A 22,675-nucleotide genomic window follows, 5' to 3' on the forward strand; every position below is an offset into this window, starting at 1 on the left:
TAATATGGGTGGTTAACTGTTTTCTTTTATCAATTTTGTCACCCCTAGTCACAATTTTATTTGTCACATTAAACAAGAGGTATAGTCATACATGTCAAGTCCAATATGTTGAATGCCATTTATAAGGGGATTTTTACATAACTATACACTATTGGAAACTTTATTACCAAAAATATTCATGTTTAGTTAATTACCCTACCTAAACAAGTTTTGTTTACAAAATATATACATTTCACCTTAAAAGGCTCCCAATCCATTATTAGTGCTTACCATTAAGAGATTAATTTATATATTTTTCCTTTTTTCTCTCCTCTTTCCCCTTTTCTTTCCGGATCTTCCACCCACACTTCAAATCTTTTTGGTTTCTCTTTCTTTCCTTCTTTGACGCCTAATTGCTTCTCTTTTAACCTTGGAACAAGATTAGACCTCTTTCCCCTTCTTGCCCTTCATAATATAAAGCAACTATAAATTGGGACTTCCTGTTTTGTCTATTAGCACATGCTACATCCCATGCTAGGGGTATTCATGGTTCGGTTTGGATCGGTTTTTCCCTAAAAAGAAACCAGACCAAGTAAGTCAATTTTTCAAATATTAGAACCAAACCAAACCAATTAAGGCGGTTTTCTCACAATTCGATTTATGTCGGGTTTTGTCGGGTTTTTGGTTTTTTGGTTATTTGTCGGGTTTTTTTTAAATACAAGACATACACTACCAAACACATATTCTGGCGACCACATTTTCAACGTAACACTATCAAATCAATTGCCTTTTGAAAAATCTATTATTTACCAAAATATATTGATGGTAATTGAATCAAATAGTGATGAATAATTTAAGGACTCAATTAAAAATATATTATTTTTAACACGAAATGGATTCTTACATTTAACAAAAGAAAACTATCAATCAAACTAGAATGTAAAGGTAAAGAACTATACTAAAAGTGCATACTATTAACATTTACCATTAAATTTTTGAAACTTTGTATACAAATATACATATATATAGGTGTAATAATAAATTTGAAATAGCTACTCCTATAGTCGGTTTGGTTCGGGTTTTTTTCGGTTTTTTTCTGATTAAAACCAAAACCAAACCAAATTTGATCGGTTTTTAAAATTCAAAACCAAAACCAAACCAAACCAAAAAGTATCAGTTTTTTTGGTCGGTTTGATTTGGTTCGATTTTTCGGGTTTTTATGGACACCCCTATCCCATGCATTCTATTAGAGAGTAACGTTGTCATTATTTGTTATAATGGCATCAAAACTTATATCTGAAATAAGTTTGTATGGCAACACTGCCAAAATTATGGTTGTAAGGGCCAGCTTGATTAGAAGACAACCCTTCACATCCTAATTCCTTTTTGCTCTTCTGCATTTTCAGTGTTTCTAATGCGTCTGCTCTCTGCAACATAAAAAAATTTCCATTTGCTCTTCACTTCACTATATAGGAAATCAAGTTTTCTAGTTAGTCGCTACAAAAGTAAGAGTTTTTGTGGCGACTTTAAAAGTCCGCACAACAAAAACAGGGTTTTTGGTGACAACCATTTGTAATTGTCACAGAAAATAATATTTTTCGTAGCGACTATACTTCAAAATTTTTAATGACTGTCAAAGGTGGAATTGATGCTCTGTTTTCCTTTGCTCTACATTATTGGAATTAGGGATTGAGAGATAGAGAGAAACGTAGAGAGAGGGACGCATGAGACAGAGAGAGAGAGAGACGCAGAGAGAGAGCGCACGAGGGAGAGAGGAAATAATTGATCACTAAAGTGTATCTAATTGGTAAATTTGTATATAGGAGGTAATTAAATTGAAACTTGAGCAGGGAGGGTAATAAAGTTTCCAATAGTGTATTGGTATGTAAAAATATAAGCCGCGTAACTAAATGCGATTTATAAATTGCATATGCCGAATTGAAATATAAGTCCAACAGTGTATAAGTATGTAAAAATATAAGCCGCATAACTAAATGCGATTTATAAGTTGCATATGCCGAATTAAAATATAAGTCCAATAGTGTATAGGTACGTAAAAATATAAGCCGCGTAACTAACTGCGATTTATAAGTTGCCGAATTGAAATATAAGTCGCATTTGTTACGAGTTGCATTTATCCGATTGCAATTTAGGTTCGCAACTAGACATGCCTAAGTTTTTTCTCATTTTCGATTCCACTTTGGATATTCCTTATTAATTATCTATAATTTTTTTCCTTCAATATTTTAGCTCTTCATGTATAAATATCTTTATACATAGTAATGAGTTAGTATTCTTCCATATAGCACAACACATATTTATTAAACGCATAAAAAAAATTAACTGATAAAAAATTGAGTCCTGAATTATCTTTTATTATAAGCAATTCTCTATCGAAGAATTATAAACAACGGTAAAGGAAATTTATATGTAATTATAAATAAGGAAATCCAAAACGGTAACCCATATTGGGAAAAAAAAAACATTAACCAACGTGTAAGTCGCATCCTCAGAATACGACGTATTTATAGACAATTCCAGAAGCGTGAAATCAGATTAACATTCACATATTCCAAATCTCTCTACATTCTTCTTCAAGAAAAAACTAACCGACTCCTCTAATAAACCTCCATATAAAAAGCAAATCACTTCCATTTTCTCATTTTCCAAAAATAAAAATCAAGAAATCCAGTTCTCAATTTTCTCTTGTTCAAATCCATCACTTTTTTTTTAGTGAAAAAAGAGAAATCAATGGCGGACGTACATATGGGAGAGAGTGAGACTTTCGCTTTTCAAGCTGAGATCAATCAGTTACTGAGTTTAATTATCAATACCTTTTACACTAATAAAGAGATTTTCCTACGTGAACTAATCAGCAATTGTTCTGATGTAAGTTTTCGTTGAAAAAAGCTTAAGCTGTTACAGTTTATTTACTTAATTATGTCTGCCAAGTACGTAAAAGTTCTTATTGATAATAGCTGACGGTGAAAGTTCTTATTGATAATAGCTGACGGTGAAACAGAACTCAGGATCTTTGTCTGCTCTGCTCTGATAACATATTGAAGTGTGTCATCGTATCACTTAAATATTTAAGTTTTTAGTTTAAATAAAAAACGACCCCGGTGCACTAAAGCTCCGCTATCGTATCACTTAAATATTTAAGTTGTTAGATTAAAAAAAAAACGATCCGGTGCACTAAGCTCCGCTATCGTATCACTTAAATAATTAAGTTGTTAAGCTCCCGCTATTCGTAGGATCCAGGGAAGGTTTCGGACTATAAGGGTCTATTGTATGCAGTCTATCCTTGTATTTCTTGCTGTTTCCACGGTTCGAACCCATGACCTTCTGGTCATATGGCAACAACTTTACCAGTTACGCTATTGCTTCCTTTTAAGTTGTTAGATAAAGACATATTTATTTATTTATGTAGTAGTTTAAATTTACGTGTTGTTTTGACTGTTAATTGAAGTTAATTGATAATAGCTGATGGGTTGACGCTTGATATAATAACATATTGAAGTGTGTGATCCTGTCATTTAAATAGTTAAGTTGTTAGATAAAGACATACTATTTAATTATGTTGGGGTTTAAATTTCTGTGTTGTTTTGATTGTTGATTGAAGTTATTGATAATAGGTGATGGGTTGACGCTCTGCTCTGATAACATATTGAAATGTGTGATAGTATCATTTGAATACTTAAGTTGTTAGATGAAAACATACTATTTAACTATGTTGTAGTTTAAATGTATGTGTTGTTTTTATTGTTGATTGAATTTATCTATTTTTTTTAGCTGAATTTGTTGAATTTTTTTGGTGGAATTTGTGTAGGCGTTGGATAAGATTCGGTTTGAGAGCTTGACGGATAAAAGCAAACTTGATGCATTACCTGAGCTTTTTATTAGGATTGTTCCTGATAAGGTGAATAAGACGCTTTCCATAATTGACAGTGGTATCGGTATGACTAAAGCAGGTATGTTGATCATGAAGTGCATGAATACTCAATATTTGTGGCGCGCAAATTTTCGTTTACACTACTAGCATAGGTTCAACCTGTAATAGCAGATCAATTTCTATGTTTATCAGTTATAGAATTACATAATGTTCGATGTGATTTCAGATATAGAATTTTCAAGTTTTATGAAATAAAATTTACTACATATGTATTCAAAAACAATATAAAAGTACTATACCTTATCAGAGGTGGACCCAAGATTTGAAGGTCGCATGTGCACTTTTGCATTCAATTAAAATCTCCTTTGTATATAGGGTGCAATTACTAATATATCATTATTTTTTAAAAGCATATACATGTATGCATGGAATTTTGCCGAACATTTTTGTGCCGGTGATCCTTCTCTTTACAACATAGGTCCGCCCCTGTGTTATAGGAATAGTTATTAGGAGCTCTGTTGGTGTATTGGCTAGTAGTATTGAAAGCAAATTCAGCATAATGGTTATTGAAGAAATGATTATGTTTTGTAAACAGATTTAGTGAACAATTTGGGGACAATCGCAAGGTCCGGGACAAAGGAGTTTATGGAGGCATTACAGGCAGGAGCTGATGTTAGTATGATTGGGCAATTTGGTGTTGGTTTCTACTCTTCCTATCTTGTGGCTGAGAAAGTTGTGGTGACGACCAAGCACAACGACGACGAGCAGTATGTGTGGGAGTCGCAAGCTGGTGGATCGTTCACTGTTACGCGTGACGTCAATGGAGAGCCACTCGGGAGAGGGACTAAGATCACCCTCTACTTGAAGGAAGATCAGGTACCAATATAGTTGATTGTTCCTTTTTTTTTTTTTGGGGACGATATTTATTAGTTGAAAATATTTTGTAGTAATGTTAGCGCTTTTGGTCATGTTAGCACTTTTGCTTTACGCCCTATGCTTTTCTAGGAGCTGTTTAGTCTTTCAGAGATTTAGAGATTTATGTAGAAAGCATAAATAACTTTTACTACTACTTAAATTATTTTTATTATTATTTTTGTTTTTGTATAATATTGGCCTGAAATGAGTTTAAAGTTGACTAACATGGTCAATGAGGATTCATATAGCCGATTCGCTGGTTTGGGACTGAGGCGTTGTTGTTGTTGCTTGTTATGACGAGAAGGAACAATCCATGAAAATTGTTACTTTAGTATATGAAGTTCTTAATCTCAAGTAAATATGTTTTTTGTACTTTATGCAGGTGGAATACTTGGAAGAGAGGAGAATAAAGGATCTCGTGAAGAAACATTCCGAGTTCATTAGCTATCCGATTTACCTCTGGACTGAGAAGACCACCGAGAAGGAAGTTAGCGATGATGAAGACGAGAAAGGCAAGAAGGAACAAGAAGGCGACGTAGAAGAAGTCGACGAGGATAAAGAGAAGGGCAAAAAGAAGAAAAAGAAGATTAAGGAAGTGACTCATGAATGGGAGCTAATCAACAAGCAGAAACCGATCTGGCTCCGCAAGCCTGAAGAAGTGACTAAGGAGGAGTATTGTTCTTTCTACAAGAGTCTGACGAACGATTGGGAGGATCCTCTTTGCTGGAAACACTTCTCTGTTGAGGGACAGCTCGAGTTCAGGGCGATCCTCTTTGTTCCAAAGAGAGCTCCGTTTGATCTGTTCGACACGAGGAAGAAGCTTAACAATATTAAGCTCTATGTGCGTAGAGTTTTCATAATGGACAATTGCGAAGAACTCATTCCCGATTACCTTGGCTTTGTTAAGGGTGTGGTGGATTCTGATGATCTTCCGCTCAACATTTCACGTGAGACGCTTCAACAGAACAAGATTTTGAAGGTTATCAGGAAGAATCTTGTGAAGAAATGCATCGAAATGTTCTTTGAGATCTCTGAGAACAAAGAGGATTACAACAAATTTTACGAAGCGTTCTCAAAGAACATCAAGTTGGGCATTCACGAAGACGTCCAAAACAGAACCAAACTCTCTGATCTTCTCAGGTTCCACTCGACAAAGAGCGGTGATGAGATGACTAGTTTGAAGGACTACGTCACGAGGATGAAAGGAGGGCAGAAGGAAATCTACTACATTACTGGCGAGAGCAAGAAAGCTGTCGAGAACTCTCCGTTCCTCGAAAAGCTCAAGAAGAGAGGATATGAAGTTCTTTTCATGGTTGACTCAATCGATGAGTACGCGATCGGGCAATTAAAAGAATACGACGGAAAGAAACTAGTATCTGCCACTAAAGAAGGGCTAAAACTTGAAGAAACAGAAGAAGAGAAGCAGAAAAAGGAAGAAAAGAAGAAATCATTTGAGAACTTGTGTAAAGTCATCAAAGATATTCTTGGTGACAGAGTCGAAAAAGTGGTAGTTTCCGACAGGATCGTTGACTCCCCGTGCTGCTTAGTAACTGGAGAATATGGTTGGACAGCAAACATGGAGAGGATAATGAAAGCACAGGCATTAAGGGATAGTAGCATGAGCGCTTACATGTCGAGTAAAAAGACGATGGAGATAAATCCGGACAACGGCATAATGGAGGAGTTGAGAAAGAGAGCTGAGGTTGATAAGAATGATAAATCTGTTAAGGATTTAGTGCTGCTGCTTTTTGAGACTGCTTTGTTGACATCTGGTTTCAGTCTTGATGATCCGAACGCGTTTGCTGCGAGGATTCATAGGATGTTGAAGTTAGGTCTTAGTATCGACGAAGATGAGGCAAGTGGAGATGATACTGAGATGCCTGTATTGGAAGAAGAGGGTAATGAGGAGAGTAAAATGGAGGAAGTTGACTGAGAAACATCAATTAGAAGTAGCATGTCTGAATATATATAAATATTTGGTAGGGTTGTTTTGTGGCTTCTTATCCCCTCCGGGGTAGGGGTAAGGTCTGCGTACAGTTTGCGTACATTCTACCCTCCCCAGACCCCACTGGTGGAATTTTACTGGGTTGTTGTTGTTGTTGTTGTTGTTGTTGTTGTTGTTGTTGTTTTGTGGCTTCTGTTTCACTGGCTTTTTACTACTATTCTCCTTTCTATTTTCTGGCATCTGGTAAACATAATGTATATATGTATAAGCTTTGGTTTTACTATCTAGAATGCTTTTCCCTGTGAATTATGTTGGTTTCCTCTGCTTTGAAAGAACATGAATAACTCAAGACAGCAACTCAATCATTCACTTTCTGCAAATATTGTAGATTGTTGCCTGCTTGCGAGAGCATTTGTTTTTTTGACTTGAGTTTCTATCAGAAACAGCCTCTCTATTAGAGGCTGCACAAGGCAGTAAGGTTTGAGTACATAGTACCCTTCTCAGACCCCGCACACCGGATAATTGTTGCAAGAGCATTCATTTAGCATCAAGCATGATCCCGCACACCGGATAATTGTTGCAAAGCATTCATTTAGCATCAAGCATGATCTTTAAATTGGTGAACAATCCAGTGAGAGTTTCGCGATATCTCCATCTCTGTGTCTATGAAAGAGTAACAAAGTGAGTTTTCTGTATAATAGTTAGTATATGTCATTTCAAAGGTGTTTCCACACTCCAAAAGCTTAAATCCAAAATGATCAAAGGTTCGCCATCAGTACATTGTTTAGGTTTCTGAGATCTTATATTGCGCCTAATAGGAATAGGATCTTTGAGCCGAGGGTCTATTGGAAAGTCTCTCTACCTTCACACGGTAAGAGTAAGGTCTGCGTATACACTACCCTCGTGAGACCCTATGTGGGATTAAACTGAGTATGTTGTAGTTCGTAGAACCAATATGCGATGGCTCAAGTGAAAAGCAGCCTTTAACACTAGGTTCCAAACTAATGCATTATCATATCTATACAACATGACTCTGTCAATCACAAACAAGACATGCCAGAAAAAGAAAAACACAGATCTTTAAATCATATGCAACGAAGCTTATAGCGAGGCACATATATGGCCCCAGCCAGTATATATTTTGATAACAATAGGGTCAGGGGTAAGTTTATGCTTTCCTTCTGTAATTATATCTCCAATTCAAGGGAGAGGGACGACAATAAAACCAGCATGCGCGACTTTAAGAGACTAGTTCTGACTAATGAAACCCACTAAAAAAAGATGACAGATTATTTCTTTAATCAAAGATCTAACTAAGGTTTTCCAGATATCTGTCAAACAAGTATCTAAGCAATTTAACTTTTAACTCTGGTGAACCAAAAAAAAAAGGGGCAGTCCAATGTACAAGGCATCTTGCGTTCATGCAGGCGTTCATACAGCTTACCCTAAGCAAGTATTAGTGGCTGCTTCCACGGTTCGAACCCGTAACCTATAGTGAACAAGATACCAAAACTTCACTCTGTGCCTTCAAGGTCTTCAGTTACCAAGCCCGTAACAAGTAGAGGATCTGGTTCTTCGATCTGATTTAGCTTCCTGTTTCAAGAAGACGAAGCACTATTCAGTTATAGACAGCAATATTTGCAGACAATGATATCAAAATCAAACATGCAAAGAAGAATGCATTTCTTCAAAGATTTATGAGGGCAGCAACAATACATACAGCTTTACGACTAACTGGAAACAGGCAAGATTTATAGTTGCTGTGAAGTATTATTTCTGAATTTCACCGTACAAAGAACTACAGGCCGAGAAGGACTCATTATACTGCAACTTTTGATAAGCACAAGCAAATCCATTCTCGCCAAGCAGAATGAGTCCTTCTAATAGGTCTATGACAGTGAAATGGAGAAATACTGTCCAACTATCCCAGAATGAGACGACAATGTCATTCTCGATGCATTATATGCTAATACATCCTCATACCCCCTTCCCATAAAAAATGAAGAAACAAGCATAGATGATAGCAGATGATCCACAGGATACGCCATCGTTGACTAATTAAGCATCATGCAGTGGGTAAGAGTATGTATTAAACGATATACGTGCAATGCATCCGTTTCTTTGATATTTTTGGTACACTTTCATCAGAGAAGAGTTGAGTAAACTTACCCGCACGTCTTCTTATTGTGACCCAGGCCCTTACACTTGCTACACTGCATCTGCCGTTTAACCATGTCAAAAGCGTCGACCTTTTTCATCTTTGGTCGGCCAGGTGGACGTTTGGTTGGTGGGGGAGTAATAATAATTGCCGCATCAATTACACCACTTGCTGGTTTTTCCAGGTTAGGTATGGGGTTAATCGATTCAGCATATGTTACATGGTAACTCTCGGTTGTGAAGTATCTGGAACAATAATCATATGGACTCCTTCCTATGCATTCAAAAACAGCAATAGCATGGCAACAAGGCATCCCATTTAGTTGCCAACCTTTGCAACTACAATCCCATTGATCAATATCAACTACGTCACCAGACTCACCACCACGAACTTCAAATGTGCTCCCGTGTGAGGGTAATACTTGAAGTAACCTTGCTTTTGACGTTTCGCTCTGAAGTTTCTCTTCCATCAACGGTGTCAATCTCGTAGCCCACTGACTGGACTCAACACGCCTAGTATAGATCAATTCCATTATCTTCCCTCGTAATACATCGACCATTTGAACTATCGGCAGCTCATTCACCTCCATAACCCAATCATAAAAAAGCTGCCCAATGTTAGATGTCAAGAGGCCATACCTTGTCCCACCAAAAAGGGCGTTCGCCCAATGGTCGGGCTCACTTCGAGTGACCCAATCATATGCAACAGGTGAGATTGCTCTTATATTCTCAGCACAGCGCTCAAAACTATCAAGTGTTGGGGCACAAGCAGCAGTATATAAATCTTGGATCATAAGACGTCTAGCTTCATGAGAAAACTGTCCTTGCAGATCGTTATTTAATTTTTCCGCAAGATAGCGCAGGCAATAACCATGGTAACCCTCTTCATTAAATATATCGTTAATTGACTCCCTTAAGCCCCTTTGGAAATCACAAACAAATGTTATAGGACAGGACATTGAGACAGCAGATTTAAGTTCTGAAAGAAACCAATGCCAGTTGTCCTTGGTCTCCTCATCTACAACCGCAAAGGCTAAAGGAAAGACACCATCCTCCCCGTCAACACCTACCGCTGCCAACAGTGTTCCCTGATATTTTGCATAGAGAAGAGCGCTGTCAAGGAATAGAAGAGGGCGGCAACCTTGTCGAAAACCAGATAATGAGGCATGAAATGAGATAAATAGACGATGGAAGCTCGAGTCATCCTTTGCCGCAACTGTAGCAACACTACCAGGATTAGTTTCTACAATTTTCTCACATAATAAAGGTAACTGACTGTATGCCTCTCTGTAAGAACCCTGAAGCTGCTCTCTTGCCTTCTCTTTTGCACGTCTTGCCTGAGAGTAGTTCAGCTGAATGCCATATTCACGCTCAATATCATTTGCAATATCCTTTGGCTTGTAATTGGGAGCATACTTCAACTTTTCCTTTATTATATTTCCCATCCATCCCCTTGTGGACCGGTACCCAGCTTTTACTGCAGCTCCTTCACATGTATGCTTCGGGTTCATTGTCTTAATGCATATTAGCTCGGTGGTAGGCAACTTCGATGCATATATTGACCAAGGACAACCTTCCGACTTACATTTAGCAGTTACTCGACGACTTTCATTTTTCTTATATTTATAAGTGAATCCTTGGGCAATCGAGTACTTATGTAGAGCTTCACGGAATTCAGAAAAGCTGTTAAATCTTTGGCCAACGCCAGTAATTGCATTCTCCCACTGCATAGCTGCTTTGCGATGCTTCTCATCATTGCTATTGCTACTTGGATAAACAGCTAGGGGACTAGTATCAACTGGGACTTGAAGCAGATCATCAGGATCGACCATATCCACGGGGTTAGCAGGGGTAAGTGGAGGCTCCGACACAGTAGTCCTGCTCGACCTTCATAGTTAAGCAAGTCATAAAGATATTTAAGAAATCAAAAACAGATTCAAAAAACACTCAAGTTTCAACATATGCATGAGGAAGCAAAATGAACAAACAGAACTGAATATAAAGAGAAGTAAATACCTACTGGCAGTCACATTTGGAGTACTTCGAGCAACGGGTTCTTCTACAATTATAAACACCTCTACTTGTTCAGAATCCTTGAAGAAGTTGATCATACGCTTGAGGTCCTTATCTTTAGATATTGTAATGAGAGTCTTCTTATTCCCAGGGAGAAAATACTTAATCGTCATTCCATCAATACCACACTCAAAGTTTTCCGCTACTTCTTGCTTAAAATCTTTCAGAAGTGTCTGGTTATCAAGGTCTAGAGCATATGCCTCCCCACCAACATATGTCAAAGATCCATCTTCGTTGTTGGTCACAAACTCCCCTCCAGATTGACAAATGGCAATTATTTTCTTGGAGGCCATCGCTAGGCCAGCATAAAAACTTCAACTGAAAAAATTGCACCAACTAAAAAGAACAAACCTTTGTCATACACCACATAAAATAGAATGCAATGCAGAAAAAGTTATTGGACCACGAAAATCAATCTATATATCCAAATCAATTAATAAAGTTGAAGTCTTTAGAACATTGAGAAGCAATAGTCAAGTAACCATAGGCATAATCAAAGATGGAAAGTTTAAAGTCGCAACAACAACAACAACAAACCCAGTATAATTCCACAAGTGTGTACGCAGACCTTACCCCTACCTACAAGGTAGAGAGGCGGTTCCGATAGACCCTCAGCTCAAGGCAAAGATGAAATAAAGCGAAAGTTTAAAGCCAAAAAACAAAAACACCAAAGAAATTTTGTTATGCAGGGCAGATAATGGGAATGCGCCCGACAAATAAATTAATGGGATCATGAAAATTAAGCTACAATCTCAATTTAACATAGAAAGTTGAAGTCGTTGGAACATTAAGTAGTGATAATCAAGTGACCAAAAGCATAATTAAGCTAGAAAAACCCCTATGAAAATCAAGCTACATTCGTATTTAACAAATAACGTTGAAGTCTTTGGAACATTAAGTAGCGATAATCAAGTCACCAAAAAGCATAATAAAGATAAAAACAAAACCCAATGAAAATCAACCTACATTTCGATTTAACAAATAAAGTTGAGATCCATTAGTATATTAAGAAGCAATAATCAAGTCACCAAAAGGATAATTAAGCTAAAAACAAAAACCCCAAATGAAAATCAAGCTACATTCCATTTTAACAAATAAAGTTGGAGTCATTGGAACATTAAGTAGCGACAATCGAGTAATTAAAGAGCATAATATTGTCGAGTCATTAAAGAGCGCAATAAAGGTAAAAACAAAAACCCCAGATGAAAATTTGGATGCATTCTCAATTTAACATTTAAAGTTGAAGTCTTTTGGTATATTCAGAAGCAGTAATCAAGTCACCAAAAGCATAATTAAGCTAGAAACAAAAACCCCAGAAAAATTTGGCTACATTCTCAATTTAACATTTAAAGTTGAAGTCTTTGGACTATTAAGAAACAGTAATCAAGTCACCAAAAAAAGCATAATAAAGCTAAAAACAAAAAACCCCAGAAGAAAATCTAGCTACATTCCAAAATTCTTAACAATAAAGTTGAAGTCTTTGGAATATTAAGTAGAGATAATCAAGTCACCAAAAGCATAATTATGCTAAAAACAAAAACCTCAGATGAAAATCAAGCTACATTCTCAATTTAACCAATAAAGTTGAAGTCTTTGAAATATTTTGGATGAGGAGCAGGGCGTTCGCACCTCGACTATTTCACCGAGTACCTACTACCTTCCATCGGCACGGATACCAGTTATCTTTGCCTAGTGTTTCTAAAGTCTTTGGAATATTAAGAAGCAATAATCAAGTCACCAATAGCATAATTAAGCTAAAAAATAAAACCCCAAATGAAAATCAAGCTACATTCCCAATTTAACACATAAACTTGAAGTCTTTGGAATATAGCAATAATCAAGAAACCACAGGCATAATCAAACAAGAAAAGTTTAAAGCCAAAAAAAAAAAAAATATCCAAATAACACTTAATCAAGAATACCCATCAACATAAAACAACTTATTCTGAAACATAATACAATAACATGGGTTCGTCACTTAGTTCTTGGCCAAACATTAAAATTCAAGAAAATTCATGGGTCATTGTGAAAAATGTATTGAAAGAAGGGATTTTAGTGTTGAAAACTCACAGGGATTTTGGATTTGCATGAGGACAGAGCGAGGTGTATAATAGGGGAAATTGAACACTTGGAGATGTGAATGGATCTATTTTGCCATTTGGGGGAAGTGAAATGTAATTTGCCCTAGAAGATTTATTGACCACTTTAGCCCTGTTACTTGACAGAAAATGTCAAACTTCCCCCTCACTCGAAGCTTTATTTTTTCTTTTATTTTCTCCTTTTTTTAGTCTAATTTTTCTATTTCTTTAAAAAAGAAAAAAAACACTTTACATTTAGGGACAGTTTTGGTTAGTAGATAAAATAATGTATGAATTTGAATGTAATAATTGTAATACATGAATTAATATTTACTAAATTATGTTGTGCATATACTTCTATATTTGGTTCATTGCATAAAAATGAGATATACGTTGTATAATCTTACTATTAAAAAATTTGCTTTAAAATAAATAAAACTAAAATTATAAAGACAAGGTTATTTTGATCTTAAGTGTTGGTCCCAGTTTAATTAATAACCGTGTAAGTTAACACATGTTGGATTTGTATAAAACAATATCAGAATTGTAGTATAAAATTGTAGTATCAGTTTTACTTATACCATAAATGAAACGATAACCAAATTTATAGAAATTACCGTAACAGCTTGTTTGGATGGTTGTTACATGTCGTTTCATAATGTATCGTATTGTATTGCACTGTATTGCATTGTATTGTTTGATGAATACAACGTTCGGTTAGACTGTATCGTTTGCCGTTGTATCATGATGTCACGCACCAACAATATGAAGAATAAATTTGCAATACGACTAAGAAAAAATAGGATACGAAGCGAAAATATTATATAAAAAGTATATAGAATAAAGGATAAAATATGATTATTTAATACTAATAAGGAAGGCAAGATAAGAGTAAAAACCAAGATAACGATGCCACCTCACCAAATTCGTTGTTACATAAAGTGGCACTTTCATCGTTACGTAACGACGGAATTAACAATACGATATAATAAAATTTAAGTACCAATCAAAATAAATATTATATTTAAAGTAACAATACGATACAATACAATAGGTAACGACCATCCAAACACACTGTAAGATTCAAGCACTTCCATTGAGATACAAATAAATTTTGGTACCACTGTGAATATTACCATTGATCAACCAAATGATTACACTTAGAGCACTTTATATCATAATCAAACTGATTATGAATATTAAGCCTCTAACAAGAAAATTATATATTAGTAATCCTTCTTTATCAGTGTCACGACCCTAAACCCAGATCCGATCGTGATGGCGCCTCTCGTGAAGACAAGGCCAACCGACACATTTCCAATTCGAAGTTAAACAGCTAAACAACAATAAAACAGGCTAAAACATGATTTAATAGCACTAAGTAGCAGATAATATCATAACAATGCGGAAGTACAACCCAAACACACCCCAAACCGGGGTGTCACTAGTCATGAGTAACTACTAAGGTCTAAATACCACTGACAAAGTCGGAAGTGTACTAAGTATAGACTAATAGAATAAAGAGGGAGAAAAGCAGTGCTGCGAACGCCAGCAGCTACCTTGCTAAACTCCGATGACTCTGCCTCCGATTAACCAATACCCGCTATCGGGTTCAGAAAATACTTGAATCTGCACACAAGGTGCAGGGAGTAAAGTGAGTACTTCCAACTCAGTGAGTAATAATCATAAATAAAGACTGAGTGATAAGAAATCACGAAAAGTGCATCAATATGCTGTATAGAAGTTGTACAAAACCAGTAAGAAAGCAATGAAGCTGTGAAATCTCTTAAAGCGTCTTAGCTCAGTTTAAACTTCTTCAAAAATGGCTTTTCAACAGTTGAGCAATTTAATGCAAGGCAACTAGAACAGACAAGCATAAGGAATACGCCCCTCGGGCAAAATTACAGAACTAAACAGGTAAATGACAGGTAAATAAGACAGATAAACACATAAAGGTTCGCCCCTTGGTCAACAACTCCGCCCCTCGGGCAATATCTCAGATCAATACCAGTCCCTCGGGCAATCACATAGAACAATACCAGCCCCTCGGGCAATCACATAGAACCATACCAGCCCCCCGGGCTATATCTCACATCACAATGGGTACCCGTGCTCACTAGGGGTGTGCAGACTCCTGGAGGGGCCCCTTACGGCCCAAGCGCAATATCAAGCTATCTTATGGCATCATAAACAGGCTCTCGGCCTCATATCAATATCAAGCCACCTCGCGGCGTACAATCTTAGGCCCTCGGCATCATTATCAAAATCAGTGTATCACCGCTGTGGCGTGCAGCCCGACCCAAAAGATAACCTCACAACACAGGCCCTCGGCCTTACTCAGTCAAAATTATATAAGCCTCTCTGGCAATAGTAAAACAGTGTTTCTCAGCCCAAAACATCATTTAAATATCATTTGAGTATTAAAACTGAGTGAACATGGCTGAGTTTTGAAAACAGTGGAAAATAACATGATTGAGTTCAAGTATAAAGTCAAAACAGTGAGGAAATATCAACAAAAATCCCCGAAGGGTTCAAATAATTGGCACGAAGCCCAAATATGGCATTCAACCTAAATAATAATGATAACAAATAGATTTCAGTTAAATACGCGGAAGAATCATCAATCGGGACGGACCAAGTCACAATCCCCAATAGTGCACGACCCCACGCTCATCATCAAGCGTGTGCCTCACCTCAATATAGCACTACGATGGGCAATCCGGGGTTTCAAACCCTCAGAACATCATTTACAATCATTAGTCACCTCGATCCGGTCCAAACTTTAGCCCGCGATGCTTTTGCCCGCACGAATCGACCTCCGGATGCTCCAAATCTAGCCACAATCAGAACATAATCATTAAAATATGCTAAGGGAACGAAGCCCACTCGAAAATATCCAATTCACATAAAAAATTTCGAAATTGCTCAAACCCGGCCCCCGGGCCCACGTCTCGGAATCTGATAACAGTCACATCAATAGAATCCTCGTCCTCACACGAGTCTATACATACCAAGAACATCAAAATCGGACATCAAATGCCCATTCAAATCCTCAAAAGAATTCTCAACTTTTTCTTCCATTCTTCCCCAATTTCCACTCTAATTTCTCAAATTAAATGATGAATTTCAAGACTAAATCATGGAATTAAACCACTTACCCCAATAGCTCCACTGAAAATCTCCTCAATTTTCATCTTCTCCCGAGCTCTCCAATAGTTTTTATGATATTGGACTTAAACCCTCGATTTTAAAATATAAACTGTCTGCCCAGATTTTCCTTCATCGCGAATGCGGCATATCCCTCGCGTCCGTGAAGCACACTGCTTCACAGACCAAAATTTCCTTCTATACGAACGCGAGACCCTCTCGCAAACGCGAAGCTTCCGCTTCCCATACCATCGCGAAAGCGACCTCTTAATCGCGAACGCGAAGCACAAAAGGGCTAGGACCCCAGCTGCTCCATTTACTCTACGCGAATGCGGGAACCTCATCGCGTTCGCGAAGCACTCAGGACCTCACCCTACGCGAACGCGGGACCAACATCACGAACGTGAAGGCCAAATTTTCAGCCTCATCATGCATCCCTATGCGAACGCGGTAGCCTTCTCGCGAACGTGAAGGCCAAAAGTCTGCAACACCAACATCAGAAAATCTACAACTCTCCACAACAAGATTTGATCCGTTCAACCACCCGAAACTCACCCGAGGCCCCCGGGACCTCAACCAAACATGCCAACATATTCCAAAACCTCATTCAAACTTGTTCCAACCTTCGGAACGCTCAAAACAACATCAAAACACCAAATTCACTTCGGATTCAAGCCTAAGAATTTCAAGAACTTTCGAATTACGCTTTTGATCAAAAACCCAACCAAACCACGTCCGAATGACCTGAAATTTTGCACACACGTCACAAATGACACAACGGAGCTGCTGCAACTTCCGAAATTTCATTCCGACCCCTATATTAAAATCTCACCTATCAACCGGGAAACGCAAATATCTCAATTCCGCCAATTCAACCCTAAACCTTCCATGGACTTCCAAAATGCATTCTGATCACGCTACTAAGTCCTAAATCACCTAACGGACCTAACCAAATCATAAAAATTCCAATCCGAGATCATATACAAACAAGTCAAATCTTGGTCAAACCTTTTAAATTTCAAGCTTCAAACTGAGAATTGTTCTTTCAAATTCATTCCGATTACCCTGAAAACCAAAACCAACAATTTACATAAGTCTTAATACATCATACGGGGCAAGTCATGCCCGAGAACTGACGAGCCAGGTGCAAAAGCTCAAAACGACCGGTCGGGTCGTTACATCCTCCCCCACTTAAACATACGTTCGTTCGCGAACGTGCCCAGAATTAATCCAAAAGCCAACCAATCGATGAATAGCCTTACCATGCATATACCCGGGGGTGATCCCACGTCACCCTATCTCATATAGGTCCGATAACACATTGTAACTGAAATTTCACAATCCAATCCAGCCCATAAACCATAAAACCACATTTCCACTTCTGAAATCTTCAATGCGATCAGAATCTCACATTTATACTGGGAATAAGCCCGAACAAGCTGTAATAACCCATACCTGCAACCTCAGGTGCAATTACATGACGTACCACATAACTCAACTGCTTGCAGCGATAACTTCTAATCACAGCAGCCGCACACAACAACCGAATACCGATAGAAAACCTCTTATCATCTAAGGCCTCATTCCAACTCTTTCATGCACTGCCAATGATAAATGAAACACGCAATAAATAATCATTTCTCAGATCAACCATTCATGAAGCCACTTCTCCTTTGGCAAGGACCATAGCAAATTTCTGAGCCGAACCTCGATTTTTATCCTTCCAACATGCTGAAATCGAATCCGTTCGTATTCATTAATGATCCCAACGATCTCATCTAATCCAACACAACCACTCTGGTGTCATGACACCTCAATACAGGCTAAAGCCACAACTTGCGCAATACGCGCACCAATAAGCAACAGTCCGAACATACTCAAATCATGAAAAATGACTCAATTGAAAGAGTTGTCCCTCAAGCTCACCAGTACCACCACAACACAAGGCTGAGAACCCGTCTCACATCATAGAAACAGAACACACGAATCTAACCTGCAAGGTCATACCCCCACATAACTTCGCTGCGATGCGATGCGCGATCCTATCCAAACACTGCTCCACATGAAACACCTCAGGTCACTTTGCTCGAAATCGACAACCACGCGCAATTTGATGTCTGGAACCAAAGCAAATCATCATACCCACGATAAAGCTAATAACATACACCACACCAACTCGAAAGGACATAACCAATACGCCATTCACCGAGCAACACCCGATTACTCTTCCCGCTCGACTTCCACTATGAAACCCCAATAGAACCGCACCATATATGCCTATAACCCACAAATCATAACACCTCGCAACACAGAAAGGTAACTCATAGATCTCCCTAGATTACTAATACGCTCAATAACAAACGAATCAACACATCCCTCAACAATACAATTCGGAGCCAACCAAGCCGACTCAAGTTAGAACACGCATCCACATTGGCCTGCCAATGAACTCCTTATCAAGGAAATCCTGAAGCTGCTTTTTCAACTCCTTTAACTCTGCCGGTGCCATACGATACGGTTCCCGACTTCAAATCGATACCGAAATCAACAACCTTGCCTGGCGACATGCCCGGCCACAAGAAACATATCCGAAAAGTCCCTCACCACCGGAACTGAATAAATATGAGGAGCCTCTGCACTGACATCCTTCACGAGAACCCAAATAAGGAAGACAATACTTCCCAGCCCTCCGTTGGGACTTCAAAATATGAAACCACTCTACCAAGAACATAATCCGTCGAACCTCGCCACTCAGTCCGTGGCATTTCCGGCATAGCCAACAGCGCCGCTTTAGCGCAATGGTACAGAATAACACAACACAGAGACAACCAGTCTACACCTAATATCACATCCAAAATATGACCTACCAAGCAACAAAGGATCCACTCGGGTCTCCAAACCCCGATAGTCGCTAAACAGTACCGATACACGCGACCCACAACCACAACATAACCTGAACACGAGAACTCCCAGACTCCAACTCCATATATCACACGAATCATCATACCTGACCCCAATTCTGCCGTCCGGATACATACCACACCTTTAATACCCAATCATTCCACGAGAGATACTCTAACATCCTTCTGTGCCTTCAAGCAAACTCGGATATCAGCAGTCGATCTAACAAGAAAGTGCCGCAACACTACCGAAGTACCATCAACTTAATCACATTGCCTTTTTTTGAAACATATACCTCGTCAAATTACCTCTAACTGGCAATACCATTTCCTATATCATCTGAAGATCATTCTCCTAATCATCTGAAGCTCATTTCTCTAATTATCTTAAACTGCCCGTGTTGCTTAAGGATTTTATGACCTTTTGTTCAGAACTGAACCGTAACCTTACACACGCAAATCTCAATCCTCCACAACATACCGCATATACCATACCATCTTAGAATAACATGAGAACTTCACCTCCCTTCCGAGCTCCAAACACCTACGTACCCAACTAGCCAAGAACTTTCCATTTGATCCCATCTAGGAGAAAACCACTATACATCCCATGCTCCTCATGCCAGTGGAAGATATACATCTCTAACCGTGGTAGAAATTATCAAGAACTCTACGAATCCCCTTTTGCACAAAACAGAACCATCAGGACTGACCCCTTCTAACTCAACCAAGCTACACAAGCCATCAAAACCCAAGAGCATTGCCACGAAACACCTGTGGAAACCTACCACTTCATAAGCACCCAAGAACCGATCATACCCATTACCATGTTGATCCAGCCTACTACCAAGTTGTCCTAATCCTCTGAGTTCCTTCCGAATTACCTTCAAATTTATATGTTTCCTTGCTAGCACATCACGATCCTTAACTAAAACTTGCCCTACAACTTTAACGTAAAACCACACCACCTAAGGCTCATAAGCCGCTAAATTCTCTCTTAGATATTCCCAAGAGCCCTACGTCCAAAATGCTTTACCCTGAAGAGACTTCCTGCGAATCTAAATCCGTTACCTTTACCTTCCTGATACTGATACATAGGATCCCATAATTAATATAGAGAATACCACAAGTCTTGACATCTTCAATGAAAACACAGTTTCTAGCCAAAAATACAACTCGAAAATTTCCACTTTTCATGAAAAATCTTGAACGCATTAGAACCATTCTCTAGAGTCAACCACTCTACTCAAACTACAATTAGCCCAATCAAATGAACCGAACAACCCGTGCCTCATTAGCACTCCGACACCGCACAATATAACCTCATCCCAGTGCAACCAAGCAACTTCCTGCTCTATACACCGAGCATTCCTTACCAACAACAACTCAATAGAAGACTCACCCACTTGGTTTGATGCCATAGATCGAAACACACACAATAACTCATAATGCATATACTCTATTGCTGCCATAATACCATAGTGAGATTAAACTCAACCCTTCATCAGCTCGTGAAACACAAACCATCTAGTACTTCAAATCTTCTGCAAATCCCGCATTCACTCTCACAACAGCTAAACCCACTCTCTTAAGCGACCCCAAATTTAAATTTCAACACATATATTTCACCTAAAAATGGGATCTTCTAACAGACACCGTAAGGATCACACAACTTCCGAACACTCCGCAAGAGATAACCCACCTGTTTTGCCTCCAACTAACATTTCTGTATACCTTTCACCGTCGCAAACATTACGCAGTCACTTAGTCTTCCTGAGTCTGAACTCATACCGCAACATGAAATTTACTCCACTCTCAACTAGGAAACATGTAAAGATTCTTCACACGCCCATAACTCGGGACTATACCTCAAATCAAGATGGAAATCAATCACCTAATAGTTCTTCTATCCTCCAGCAGACCCTTCTTGTCGCTTCTCTATCATACGAATACGTCTCGCAGTCACATCACACTTATCACGTAACTATCCAGCCATCACTTCTACTAATAGGGGCACTACCGAATATATAAGTTCAAAAACATGGCTCACATAATCAGCACCTCGGTGCTCAAGCTATTGGCTAAATCCGGCCTCGAGTCCTCCAGACTGGCCCAACATCAGCACATAGAGATCACACCTCGCCCCTCAATCAGGGAATCACAAGCCATCGATGCACATCTGATACTGAGCGCTTGTTCGCGCATACGAATGCGTGGAAGGAATTTTAAGAGTTACTTTTCAAGCTGAATTAAGGACGCACGATAAGAATTCAAGAATGTGAAGTTTTTCCTAAAGGTTCTGCAGCCTCTCGAGGATAAATACAGACGTCTCCGCACCGATCCGCGAGACTCTACTAAACCTGCTCATGACTTGTGAGACCTATGTAACCTAGGCTCTGATACCAACTTGTCATAACCCTAAACCTAGACCCGGTCGTGATGGCACCTCTCGTGAAGACAAGGCCATCCGACACATTTCCAATTCGAAGTTAAACAGCTAAACAACAATAAAACAGGCTAAAACATGATTTAATAGCACTAAGTAGCATATAATATCATAACAATGCGGAAGTACAACCCAAACACAGCCCAAATCGAGGTATCACTAGTCATGAGCATCTACTAAGGTCTAAATACCACTGACAAAGTCGGAAGTTTACTAAGTATAAACTAATAGAATAAAGAGGGAGAAAAGCAGTGCTGCGAACGCCGGCAGCTACCTTGTTAAACTCCGATGACTCTGCCTCCGATCAACCAATACCCGCTACCGGGTTCAAAAAATACCTGAATGTGCACACAAGGTGTAGGGACTAAAGTGAGTACTTCCAACTCAGTGAGTAATAATCATGAATAAAGACTGAGCGATAAGAAATCACGAAAAGTGCATCAACATGGTGCATAGAAGTAGTACAAAACCAGTAACAAAGCAATGAAGCTGTGAAATCTCTTAAAGCGTCTTAGCTCAGTTTAAACTTCTTCAAAAATGGCTTTTCAACAATTGAGCAATTTAATGCGAAGCAACTAGAACAGATAAGCATAAGGAATACGCCCATCGGGCACAATTACACAACTAGACAGGTAAATGACAGGTAAATAAGACAGATAAACACATAAAGGTTTGCCCCTCGGGCACGATGTCAACAACTCCGCCCCACGGGCAATATCTTAGATCAATACCAGCCCCTCGGGCAATCAGATAGAACAATACCAGCCCCTCGGGTAATCACATAGAACCATACCAGCCCCTCGGGATATATCTCACATCACAACGGTTACCCGCGCTCACTGGGGGTGTGCAGACTCCTGGAGGGGCCCCTTACGGCCCAAGCGCAATATCAAGCCATCTCGTGGCATCATAAACAGGCTCTCAGCCTCATATCAATATCAAGCCACCTCGTGGCGTACAATCTCAGGCCCTCGGCCACATTATCAAAATCAGTGTATCACCGCTGCGACGTGCAGCCCGACCCAAAAGATATCCTCACAACACAGGCCCTCGGCCTTACTCAGTCAAAATCACATAAGCCTCTCGGGCAACAGTAAAACAGTGTTTCTCAGCCCAAAACATCATTTAACTATCATTTGAGTA

The 22,675-nt window shown here is 38.8% G+C and overlaps 2 protein-coding genes across 3 annotated transcripts; one reads left to right on the plus strand and one right to left on the minus strand.

Annotated features, from left to right (window-relative positions):
- Window positions 2,580–6,841, plus strand: LOC109228821 (heat shock protein 83-like). Its single transcript, XM_019394048.1, has 4 exons — window positions 2,580–2,868; window positions 3,809–3,950; window positions 4,467–4,747; window positions 5,169–6,841. Exons 1-4 carry the CDS (start codon window positions 2,731–2,733, stop codon window positions 6,717–6,719), a joined length of 2,112 nt encoding a protein of 703 aa, XP_019249593.1. The 5' UTR covers window positions 2,580–2,730; the 3' UTR covers window positions 6,720–6,841.
- LOC109228822 lies at window positions 7,888–13,136 on the minus strand. 2 transcript variants are annotated; one of them, XM_019394049.1, is made up of 4 exons: window positions 13,032–13,136; window positions 10,905–11,297; window positions 8,901–10,775; window positions 7,888–8,324 (listed from the first exon to the last, which is right to left on the minus strand). In XM_019394049.1, exons 2-4 carry the CDS (start codon window positions 11,252–11,254, stop codon window positions 8,246–8,248), a joined length of 2,304 nt encoding a protein of 767 aa, XP_019249594.1. In that variant the 5' UTR covers window positions 11,255–11,297; window positions 13,032–13,136; the 3' UTR covers window positions 7,888–8,245. The 2 variants fall into 2 exon arrangements, with proteins under 2 accessions (XP_019249594.1, XP_019249595.1); XM_019394050.1 differs by lacking the exon at window positions 13,032–13,136 and having other exon boundaries at window positions 10,909–10,998.

This window comes from Nicotiana attenuata, chromosome 7 (assembly GCF_001879085.1).
Source record: "Nicotiana attenuata strain UT chromosome 7, NIATTr2, whole genome shotgun sequence".
NCBI lineage: Eukaryota > Viridiplantae > Streptophyta > Magnoliopsida > Solanales > Solanaceae > Nicotiana > Nicotiana attenuata.

Bases quoted from the DNA above. Each gene is read 5' to 3' on its own strand.
- LOC109228821 (XM_019394048.1), top strand. From the start codon at position 2,731: ATGGCGGACGTACATATGGGAGAGAGTGAGACTTTCGCTTTTCAAGCT. The intron at 2,869-3,808 runs GTAAGTTTTCGT...GAATTTGTGTAG, and splicing joins TAATCAGCAATTGTTCTGAT to GCGTTGGATAAGATTCGGTT. The intron at 4,748-5,168 runs GTACCAATATAG...TACTTTATGCAG, and splicing joins TCTACTTGAAGGAAGATCAG to GTGGAATACTTGGAAGAGAG.
- LOC109228822 (XM_019394049.1), bottom strand. From the start codon at position 11,254: ATGGCCTCCAAGAAAATAATTGCCATTTGTCAATCTGGAGGGGAGTTT. The intron at 10,776-10,904 runs GTATTTACTTCT...TTAACTATGAAG, and splicing joins CCAAATGTGACTGCCAGTAG to GTCGAGCAGGACTACTGTGT. The intron at 8,325-8,900 runs GTAAGTTTACTC...TTCTTGAAACAG, and splicing joins CACAATAAGAAGACGTGCGG to GAAGCTAAATCAGATCGAAG.